The sequence below is a fragment of the Sceloporus undulatus genome, chromosome 5, assembly GCF_019175285.1.
Source record: "Sceloporus undulatus isolate JIND9_A2432 ecotype Alabama chromosome 5, SceUnd_v1.1, whole genome shotgun sequence".
Classification (NCBI taxonomy): domain Eukaryota; kingdom Metazoa; phylum Chordata; class Lepidosauria; order Squamata; family Phrynosomatidae; genus Sceloporus; species Sceloporus undulatus.
Window position 1 is genome coordinate 133,655,689 of NC_056526.1, and position 11,947 is coordinate 133,667,635.

Here is an 11,947-nt window from a genome sequence, read left to right on the forward strand (position 1 = left end):
GCCATCGGCGTTTGAAGCTCAACATGTCCAAGACGGAGCTTCTTGTCTTTCTTCCTAAGCCCAACCTTCAACACTCCTTTTCTGTCTCTGTGGACAACATTTCTATTCAACCAGTCCAGCAAGCCCGCAGTCTTGGTTTTATCTTTGACTCTTCTCTGTCGTGTATCCCTCAGATCCAGACCACTGCCAAGGCTTGTAGATTCTTTTTGTACAATATTGCCAAAATCCGACCATATCTCTCCGCCTCTACTGCCAAGATCCTGGTCCATGCCCTAGTGATCTCACGACTTGATTACTGTAATGTCCTCCTGGCTGGGCTTCCTTTTTCTCACCTCCGTCCTTTAATCTCTGTCCAGCATTCAGCTGCACGCATTATCACTTCCACCCACCGCTCTGACCACATCTCTCCTGTGTTGGCATCCCTTCACTGGCTCCCTCTCCCTTTCCGCATTCAGTATAAGCTCCTGCTGTCGACATTCAAAGCCCTCCATGGATTGGCCCCTCCTTACTTATCTGACCTTCTTTCTCCTCACCTTCCCACCAGGGCCCTCCGTTCTGGTAGTCAAGGGTTCCTGTCTCAGCCCAGGATTTCCTCTGCCCCATCCCGGATTCGCCCCTTTTCACTTGCTGCCCCTCACTCCTGGAACCTTCTTCCTCCACAAGCAAGAGCCATCACTTCTTTAACCAGCTTCAAAACGGAGTTGAAAACCATCCTATTCAGAGAAGCCTTCCCAGGCATCGCATAATTGTCGCTTACTATCTGATGTTCTGTTGTTGGCTGTTTATTGATCCATTTCCTGTATTGCTATGTACTGTATATGTATTATCCTACTTGTGAGTATGTATTTTCCCTGGATAATGATTAACCTTCCATTTTGAAGCCAAGCCCTCCCTTCAGTCCATCTGCCTTGGTCCAGGCCTCGGAGGTTGAGAGGAACTGCTGGACCTCTTACCCTTTCCCGTCACCACCCTCTTCTCCTTCTGTGTCATGTCTTTTTAGATTGTAAGCCTGAGGGCAGGGAACCGTCTAACTAAAAAGATTGTATGTACAGCGCTGTGTAAATTTACAGCGCTTCATAAATAAAGGTTAATAATAATAATAATAATAAAAGGTCTTTACATTTCTCTGCCAGAGTGCTCGTGTCTTACAAAGCTACAAATCCCAGGACTCTGTAGGATAACACCATGGCAGTTAAAGTAGTGTAAAACTGCATTATTTCTACAGTGTAGATGCACCCCAAGTCTATGAAAGCTTATGCTACAACTTCTTTTGCACGGTTCAAGCACTGAACTATGACCCCTGCTCACCATGGAAACCCACTAGGTCGCAGGCAAGTTGTACTCTTTCAGTCTCAGAGGGAGGCAGAGACCACTCTGAACAAATATTGTCAAGCAAGCCCTGTGATAGGTTCTCCTTAGAGCCACCATAAATCAGAAATTATGTGAAGGCACACAACAACACCTGACCCCCAATTTAATTATCAGATAGCTTCAAAGTTAATTTCATATGTAATTACAGGTCAATATTTAGCTATGTGCCAATAATCAACCAAGGCTTCTTTAGGTTTCAGTGGAAAGGGAAAAGATATTCACATCTAACTGGACTACAGCAGTGCTAAGCTGTTTGAAGGACATAACTGTACCATCTTGGTGAGAGAGAAGAAGCAGGCACAGCTCGATTATGCCTAGCCCTAGTGGCAGATGAAAGGCCTTCCCATCATTGCAACTGCCATCGCCCTGGCATCAGAGGGAGAGAAGAAACAGGCACTGTTCCACTATGCCTTGACCAGAGGCAGAGGAAAGGCCCTCCCTTCATCTTACTACCCTGGCATCAGAGGGAAAGGAGAGGCAGGCAGAGCTCCACTATGCTGAGGCCCAGAGGAAGATGAAAGGCACACCTTCTGTTCTATTGCCCTGGTCTCAGAGGGAGAGAAGAACCAGCAGTATTTGCTGGACTTGGTCCCCAAGTCCTTCTTCCTTTTGTGTCATATTTTTATAGATTGTAAACCTGAGGACAGGGAACTATCAAAGATGCTCTGAAAGCATTTGTTTCTGAAGAAAGATGTATAAATAAAATAAATAAAAATAAATGAATGAATAAAATCTCTAGGCAGACCCAATTCAAAACAAATTTTAATTAGTTTATGATGTTACTGAATTAGATCACAGCAACAATTATACTGCATTACCTACATTTATTTTAGAACAAGCTTGTTTTATAACATATGATTTGGAATTATGAGATAAAAGATAGGAGAAAGCTTACAAAAATGTAACTCACTTGTTGTTTTGACTCCAATCACAGCCAAAAACTGCAGCTGGATGTTTGTACTTGTGGAGAATTTTGCCATCAATTGTTCGAATAACACTGAATGAATTGTAATACAGAAATAAAAATCAAAAGTTTCCAAATGGTTTATGTGAGAAATATTTAAGAGAAGTTATTTATTTAATTATACTGGCCCTTTGAAAAACAGAATAAACAAAAGGGGGTACTTAATCCCACACACTGCACACTGATTCAATTAATTTCAAACATTTAATGAATTTTCATTACTATATCATTTTCATCACTATATACCAACTACATCAAGGCAAGAAAAAGGAAAAACACAAATATAGGCTGAGTGACTCCTGGCTTAAGAGCACTACATATAAAAACTATCTACAGATCTTAGTAGACTAAGAATATCAGGGAAGAATTTCTTAGAACACCATGAGTCCAGGATAACAACAACTTCTCATAGATCAATTACAGCTGCATCCCCAAATTATGGAATAGCCTACCAGAAGAGATCCATCTTATTACCACCTCAGATGCCTTTAAGAAGGCTCTTAAGACGGATCTCTTCCAACGGGCGTACCCACCTGACTGCTTATAGGAGATCTTAACATAAAACGCTCTACTCTGGTTATAACTATATGTTTTTGGATGTTTCTGGTTGTTCAGATGATGTTTAGTTTAAAATTATATTGTTAGTGTTTTAGTATCTGTATTTTTATACTTTATTTTACTATTTTATTGATGTAATCCCACCTCGATCTGCAGAGAGAGGCAGGAAATATAAATAAATGATTTTATGATTATTATTATTATTATTATTATTATTATTATATTTATTATTATTATATTATTCCACAATGGTAAATGTGAATCAACAAGTGTGATGTGGTGGCCAAAAATACTGCTGCAATTCTAGGCTGCATCAAGTGTCCACATTAAGCAAAGTAGTGGTGCCACTCTATTCTGCTTTGGTCAGACCTCACCAGGAACACTATATCCTTTTTGGGCACCACAGTTCAAAAAGGAAATTGACAAGCTGGAACATGCCCAGGGACGGGTGACCAAGATGATCAAAGGTCTGGAAACCAAACCTTATGAAGAATGACTTAGGGAGCTAGATATATTTAGCTTGAGAAAGCTGAGAGGTAACATGACAGCTGTTCCTTACATTTCTTATTGGATATCACGTACAAGTTGAAGCAAGCTTTTTTCCTGCTGTTCCAGAGTCTAGAAATAACCTATAGATTCAAATTAACAGAAAAGATATTCCGCCTAAATATTAGGAAGCATTTCTTAACTGTAAGGGTGGTGTCGAAAAGTGCAATAGATTGCTTTGGAGAGAGTAGTTCTCTTTTTTGAAGATACAGAGGTTAGATAGGTATCTTTCAAAAGTCAGTAGTTGTGTATTCCTGCAAGTCAGGATATTGAATTAGATTAACCTTGTGACCCTCCCTCTAAGGGTGAAGCAGATGGGCAGCTAGGAGTGTCTCTGGCTGCTCCAGCCACATTGGGCTCTGACTGGCCTGGAACCAAGGCAACTGGATGGCTTGTTCCCAAAGCAGGCCATGGCAGCAGTCCCAAATAGCCTCCAGCAGGAGAGTTTTTTGCTTTTTGGGCCACCTTAGGTAGCCTCAGAGTAGTTCCGTCTGTTTCAGGTCTAGAATCCATTACAATTTAAAAAAACCAAAACCAACCATTTTGGAGCTTTATTTACAGAAATTCAAATGCCATTGAAAATGAGACCTTTGAGATCCATATGTAGATGCTAGTATCATATGACTGGTCATCTAGAACATGAAGCTCCTGCCAGTACATTTTATCAATTCACCTTTTTCCACAAAATCATTTATAAGATATTGCATCAAACATACATTGCAATACAAAAGTTGCCTCCAAATGAACACTCACCAAAACCCATCACCACTGCATGTTGCTATCCTTTTGGAATCTTATGACTCCATGCAATGCAGAAGATTCCATTCTTTCCATGCTTCAAAAAATGTAAAATGCCTATCAATAAGAAATAATTCACCTCTTTTCTCTTATTATACATTGTCCTTGTCCTCCTCCTTTTCCAACATGATTACTAGCATTTTCCACCAACCTTTGATTCTAGCATGCATACATATCCCCCCACAATGCATTTCTAATGATAAAGACAGATTGCAACAAAATACACAGACTGATATTGGTTACAGAAAGAAAGGGACTCAGGAAATTAAACAGATTCCAGGGTTCCCTAGGCTGCTTGTAGTAGAGTAAATGATAATTTAGCACAGGATGGAAGTATAGACTGTACAGTGAGAACACGTAAAGTAAGTAAGCAGAGTTAATAAGTTGCAGCAGTCTCAAAGTGTCGTTCATTACGTAGTCAATACGTTACATAAACTGTATCAACAAGCTGCTCTAGACCCATTGTGGGCTACCCTCAGAACAGCCTAATCCATGCCTTCCATTTTAGCCCACATGGTAGATGCTTTCCACACCCCTTCCCCGCCCTCTCCCTACCCACAGTACTACCGCATCTTTATAGCCCCACATTTTGCACCTACCCCTGCACTGGCCTTCCAACACATAGAATTATCTGCTACTTCCACTGTACTTCTCCTCCCTGCCTTCCCCCCCATGGACCCCACAGCATCTTACTGCCACCTATGACCCACCCCATGTTAAATCAGCATGAGTTACACATAAGCAGGCATCATTGCTTTAAACACAAGCATGTACTAGGCTTCAAATGCCCAGCTCCTATACATACAGTATTATGGTAGTGGGAAGGTAAAGTGATGCAGACAAGATGAAGACAAAAAGGAAGCTGAGGCAGCAGAGAAGAGAGGGGAAAGGTGTGATTGCCAACAATTGCCACAACTGTCTTCTGAAGGGAGATTACCTTTCTCTTGCCCTAATTGATAGCCCCAGTCTGTGTCTCCCACAAACTGATGAATGCAGGGTCTTTCCTCAGTTCTCTAAAGCTTCAAACACAGGAAGTAGACAATGGCATGAGGGCCGGGTGCCAATTGCCATCGTCCTGTGATTCTCACATATATGTCCTGTCTAGCTGAAATGCCTTCTTTTTCCTCTGCAGTACCTCACAAATGGTGATCAGAAGTGACATTGCTTTACTTATTTGGAAAGGTAATGTTGAGGAAAGGACAGGCTACATACCCAGAACTGCCATTTTTAAGTGAATCACAGAGGCCACAAAGAAGAAACAGACTTTTAGGTATGTAAGGTACATGTGCTCTCTTCCTGTAGAGGTGGGATGGAGTATTTTTACTTTTACTTATTGGGGGGAACTGGTTTCATGGTTTGGGGGCAAAAATTGCCTGAAAATCAAACTATTTTAATGGAGGCTTTGAGGGACTGATGGGAGGCTTTAGGGACCAAAAATGTAGAGTCCAAGGGCTATATGCCCTTCCCTGCTTTAACACATAAAAGAAGTTTCTCCATTGGGCATGATTTCAACTGAGGTTCTGTAATTAGATTTTTAGGGTACGGTGTCAATTCAACTTTCACAAATGAGATTTTCATTTAAAAATAAACCTGAAAAACAAATTTTATTTTACCTCACTGAAACGGGTTATCATTTTGCCCCGTGGAACATCCCAGATGAAAGCACCATTCCTGGAAGTTGCCCCAGCTATGCAATTCAAGTCTCCTTTAGGAAAGAAATAATCAAATAAACAATGGTATAAAATTATACATCTAATTATTATTCTTCCACTACCACAATGGTGTGCTATTTGAAAAGCACACTTTCTTGAAATGAAATGCCACTATGCTCCCAAACTATATATGTTTCACATGCTTTCAACAACTTCATCTTTCTACTTCATCTAATCTGGAAATTTCTATCAGGTTGTATGCTTTCAACAACAAGAAATATACAATTTTTCATAGTTTTAATTATTTTACAGTAGTTCTAGCAAGTTAAAAACACCATCTGCTTACTAAGTGTTCAGCTTCAACACTATCTTTAATGTTGTCAAAGGAAAAAGTCATAAACTGTTTTACTGTTTCACTGCTGTTTGCTCAGACAATGCTTTCCCATATTCTTCTCCACAACACACACTTAATCCTGGATGCTTCCCTGTTCCCTTTCTTTCAAAGAATATGCCATGTACTATCTCATTTAGTATGAGATAGTACAACACTCCCCATTGTCATGACATGACTTATTATATATTATTTAGATCCCCATAGGCTGTTTCAATTAAACTCCTTTCTGACCAATTTTTCTCTTTCTACTTCTTCTAACCTAGAAATTTCTATCAGGTTGCACATAGCACCTTGTAGACCTCTTTCCCAATGTGGTGCCCATGTAGTACACACACAGCTCTGTCAGTGCTTGCTCCTCTGCCCTCCACAACCTCCCCTTGCACCCCAAAATATCCAGTAACACCAATTTCTGGAAGGCCAAGCACACTGCAAAACAATCTCCAGGTCTTAGGCCTAAAGGAAATAACAATAGGAGGCATATGGAATGTGATGATTCACTTTGCAATATTCAGTCCACCAGAAAGGAAAAAGAAAGAGGATCCAATCAATAAGCTTGCCTGGTAAGCTAGAAAGATGAATAAAAGGGAGAAACTTGTGTGCCCATGTGCATAATGGATTAGAGATTTGTGTGCTGGGGGAGGGAGATAAAAATGGAAACATTGGGGTGAAAGAGAAAAAGGAGGGACTGCTCTTGAATGTGTTATATTACAAGAAAGTGTGTGGATGAGTTGGTGGGAAGATATGATAATATCAGGGTAGTAATCCTGGGAAGCGAAAAGGAAGTTCAGCAATCCATTTCCAGTTCTGCTTCATGCTCCCCAAGGCTGCTTGGACCACCCGGTCCAAAAAATTAAAAATTCCAAAAAACGAATAGGATGTGAAGTAGAGCTGGAGAAGGAAAAATGAGCAGATTGATCATTAACTGATTAAGAAATTATCTCTGTAATGAATCTGGGAGAAAAGGCCCTATTAATTTGGGGAAATAAATTGATATTAGATTAAGTTTGCATAACTTCTCTATCATAGTGTTTTGTGGAGAAAATGAAATGCAGAAGTAAAGCTTGTGCCAGCTACATTAAATCTTAAAAGTGTGTTGAGTCCTCATGCTTATTTGATACCACCATCACAAACTATTAAGTAAGTTAAAAATGCCACAGCCACATGTTTCTGCCAGAGGCTGCATCTCTGGAAAATCTTAGTTGGTATTCAAGAACTATTTTTCTATACTATTTGAAATTTAATGAAAATATTCTTACCTGGAGCCCACGACAGTGAATATATTACCCCCTCATTACCAGGAGAAGTGTAGACAGCTGTTAAAGTATTTATATCCCACACCTTTATTGTTCCATCAAATGATGCTGTAGCTAGAAGGTCAGGGTTATCAGGTTTGAATTTACAATCGAAGATGGTTTCAACGTGGCCCTAGAAAAAAAGTTAAGTGCCACTGTAAGAACTATTTTACATTTTATATTAGTTAATTGGAAATCTTTATCTGTTGACATATATAGTAAAGTTATTTTTTTCTCTTCAAGAAGGAGAAACAAACACTAAAGCAAGCATGTATTTAATAATTTCCTAGTATTTATATTACTGTTCAGCCACAAAAGTGGGTTACAGAGCACTATACAAACATAAAACTATACCGAGAATATAACCAAAATAGTCAGTAAATTTTTGTTAAAATTTCAGTCTCAGAAGAATTGAAGCAAACTTCAATCACAAGACTGATCATAATAAACTACAATAGGTTTATAGTTTTAAAATGTGAAGATTAATTGACAGCTGTTAACTTCAAAATGCATTTCACTTCCAAAAGGCATTTGGATATATCAGTATCTTTAAAAAACAAATGTCAGTATGGGAGAAAGTGCATCTTAAAGGTTCAGGAGGGTTCTAAAGTGTTTAGGGCTTAAACGGTAAGTCCCATGCATTTGGTTTGGAAGTGAATTGGATGCCAATGCAATTTAGAACTTGAGCAATATGGTTGCCATATTCACACGTCAGAAGTAACTGCCAAGCTGAGTAACAGGCGAGATTTCCAACTCATCATTCTGACCAACCCTATATACAATGAACAGGAATATACAATATAAATTACATTAAGAACATGCTAAGTACAGTTTATTAAAAAAAATAAAGCTGAACAGGGAAATATAGCTTTTGAAAAGTCTGATGAAGATTTGAAAATGCAAAAATTTGTAATGTCCAGCTTGATGCATACTTGTTTTTCATCTTCAGGTATAACTGGAAATACTGCAATAGTAACAGTCAGTTCAAATTATAATACCTCTGCTTTTACTGTGTCAATATCATTTTTTATTGGGCCATCACAAAGATATAAACATTTACTATGATTATTTGTGTCTCCAGTATAAGCCCAACAATAATGAAAAACAAATCTCTTATATTCCTAAAACTAATCCTGAACACATGCCTGATGTTAACAGTCATCGTCATGATCTGACACAGAACTGTGTCTTGCCCAATGCTTTCTTTGGCACAAAGAACTGTCTACTAAACCCTCAAGTGAATAATAGTCAAGATGGATAGAAATGAATGACCGACAGGGACCTTGCATCCCATAACAAACTTTAGTACATCCAAATGCTTGACAATGTCTTGCCTCGTGAACAACTGGATATGACTGTATGCCATCTCATCAAGGATACTCTTCTAGAGCTAGATAGCAGGGTGGACAATAAGCTCTTTAATCACTTATACTTACTTTTGGAATTACAAGCATGTATCCATGGCCTTGTGCCCCTCAGAAACACTAGAGCAGACACAGTTCTACACCTTCTAATACAAAACACTGCCCCTAAAAATATGGATGACTGGTGTAGTCCAATGATTAGTTTGGGGGTATACAGCCTTAGTTTTGAGATGCCATTATTGGGATGGGGCAGTACATGACAACATTTAGCCTGAAGAACAGAAGGTTAAGAGGTGATATGATAGCCATGTTTAAATATTTGAAGGGATGTCATATTGAGGATGAAGCAAGCTTGTTTTCTGCTGCTCCGGAGAATAGGACTTGGAACAATGGATGATTCCACCTTAATAAGGGGAAGAACTTTCTGACAGTAAGAGCTGTTCAACAGTGGAACACACTCTCGCTCGGATTTTCTTTCTTTGGAAGTTTTTAAACAGAGGCTGGATTTTCCATCTGTTGGGGGTGCTTTGATTGTGTATTCCTGAATGGCAAGGTGTTGAACTGGATGGCCCTTGTAGTCTTTTTAACTCTATGATTCTATGATCTTGTAAAAAAAATGGAGGCTGGGGCTTATTGTAGAAGCTACTCTCCTAAAAATAAACAATTAAAGATGTGCAGTGTTGCAAAGTTTAATAGAGAAACACATACCCTTGACACCCTAACACACTTTTATATACATTGGCTATTTATAGTATTTGAGTAATAGGACTTATGGTGTTTTCTGCTGTCAAAAAGTCACTTCATGTTTGGTTGGATCACGGTCCTACCACTTCTCAAAACTTGGGAAGACATCTCAAAGCCTACAGAAAGCCTTTGAATAGTTCACATGAGTAGACCTTGCTATCCCTGTAATGGTTGTTCCATTCACTCCACAACAAAATCATCCTGCCACTCGTGATGAAAAGCCGTTTTCACTTCAAACTTGATATAAATAGTCTCATAGACAAGAATAATTTAACATTTTTCTCTTTGCTGTGAGGAAATAGCCAAAAAGTGTACACTTCTGGAAGACTATATGCAGTTCAGGTCTTATTCTGTGCACACAAAAACAATCACTTTGGGAGCAGAAATATTTTTGTACAGAAAATATGGTTTTCTGAGAAAAAATATATTTTCCATGTTTTGTGCACAGAAATGTTATTTTCTGTACATTTTCTGTGACTGAGCGAATACTGCTTTCTCTTTCATTTTCTGGGCAAAACATGCAATTTCTTCCACACAGTATGTTCTGAAATGCTAAGGTTCTCACCTGTCTGGGATAATCCACATGAGTTTTCCTGATAGTCAACAAACCCATTTTCAAACCATTTTCCAAATGTTTTAAAGCATTCTTTCCATCCCTACTAGAGACTACCAAAAAGGAGTATGTTTCATATAAAATGGAATCATAGCGTTAGCAGAGGCTATTGGGCTTTTGAGTCCAACCCCCTGTTCAATGCAGGATCTCAAGCAAAAGCAACCCCAGCAAGTAGCTGTACAGCTTCCAAAGGAGAAATCTCCACCTCTCAGGGCAACTGGCTTCACTGCCAAACTGCCTTTACTGTGAAAAAATTATTCTTATGTTCAATTGAAATCCATTTTCTTTTAACTTTAAACAATGAGACCAGGTCCTAACCCCTGGGGCAACAAAAAATGGGGTAGTCTCTTTCTCTCTGTGACAACCCTTGAGATTTTAAAAGAGTGTAATCATGTCACCCCTCAGTCTTCTCTTCACCAAGTTGAGCATGCCCAGCTCCTTCAACCTTTCCTCATATGTTTTATTCTCCATAAATGTATTATCCTTGTTGCCCTTCTCTAAACCTCCTTCAGCTTGTCTATTTCCTTCTTAAAACGAGGCACCCAAAACTGACTATAGTAGTTCAGATGAGGCCTGACCAGTGCAGAATATAGTGGGACTACTATTCCCCTTGACTTCAAAATTATGCTTCTATTTATTCAGGCTACATAGCATTCACCTTCTTTGTTGCAGCAACACACTGCTTTGCTCATGTCCATATCTACGATCAACAATAATCTCAAGGTTCTTTTCACACGTAGTACTGCTGACCCATGCATTCTTCTTATGTTGGTCTGTTGTTCAAAAATACATTTCTTTTCCAAATTTCTTTCTTTTTAAAATTACGTGTATTTTTTCAACTATTTTAATGGATTGTGAATTATCTTAATGCTATTTATAAAACTTATAATGCTCTTCCATGGATGAATGCAGGTGGAGAATGTAAAGTGCGTCACACAGCATGGGACACCAACAGCCACCTGGGAATCATTCCTATTTGATAACTGTAGAAGCTGAAAAAATAAGCTACCCATTACAGAAACTTCAGTTGGGCAGTAATACTTGTATCTGTGATTGATCCAGATCACACACAATATTTTCCATGTGAATATATCCATAAGGTACAAACACCTTACTGGATGATCTTAGATATGTGAACTGAACATTAGTCACAATATCAGAAAACAGCAAACATACCAGATCCCTAAGAAAATCCCACTTTTTGGCTCCCATATCATAAAGTCCTACTCCACCGTCCATAAAACAGCATACAGCATGTCCAGGGGGTAGTGAAAATGCTTGGTTTTGGGTAAGAGTTGGAGGTGGAACAGCCTCACTAGTCGATGACATGTGATGGTTTTTAGAAGGAGACTGTGAAGAAAATGCTGAATTAAAAGATAAAACATATTAGCATACCTTTTGTATTTCCCATTTTTAAAAGACAACAATATTATTGACCACTTGGTCCTAGTAGTCAGAATGTTTTATTAATCAATCACAGACTAGTCACTTGAATTACAGCTGCATATAACTACCTCTACTACAGAAAATGTCAACCAATATATAAAAATCTGTGTTAAGAATCACAGACTAGTCACTTGAATTACAGCTGCATATAACTACCTCTACTACAGAAAATGTCAACCAATATATAAAAATCTGTGTTAAGAAT

The 11,947-nt window shown here is 38.8% G+C and overlaps 1 protein-coding gene across 1 annotated transcript in view; it reads right to left on the reverse strand.

Moving 5' to 3' along the window:
• WDR17 (WD repeat domain 17) overlaps positions 1-11,947 on the reverse strand; it is a 53,950-nt gene that overhangs the window by 28,564 nt on the left and 13,439 nt on the right. Inside the window, 6 exon segments of the mRNA XM_042469410.1 lie at positions 2,282-2,368; positions 4,193-4,235; positions 4,238-4,274; positions 5,851-5,942; positions 7,540-7,708; positions 11,473-11,660. Coding sequence (XP_042325344.1) covers positions 2,282-2,368; positions 4,193-4,235; positions 4,238-4,274; positions 5,851-5,942; positions 7,540-7,708; positions 11,473-11,660 — 616 coding nt within the window.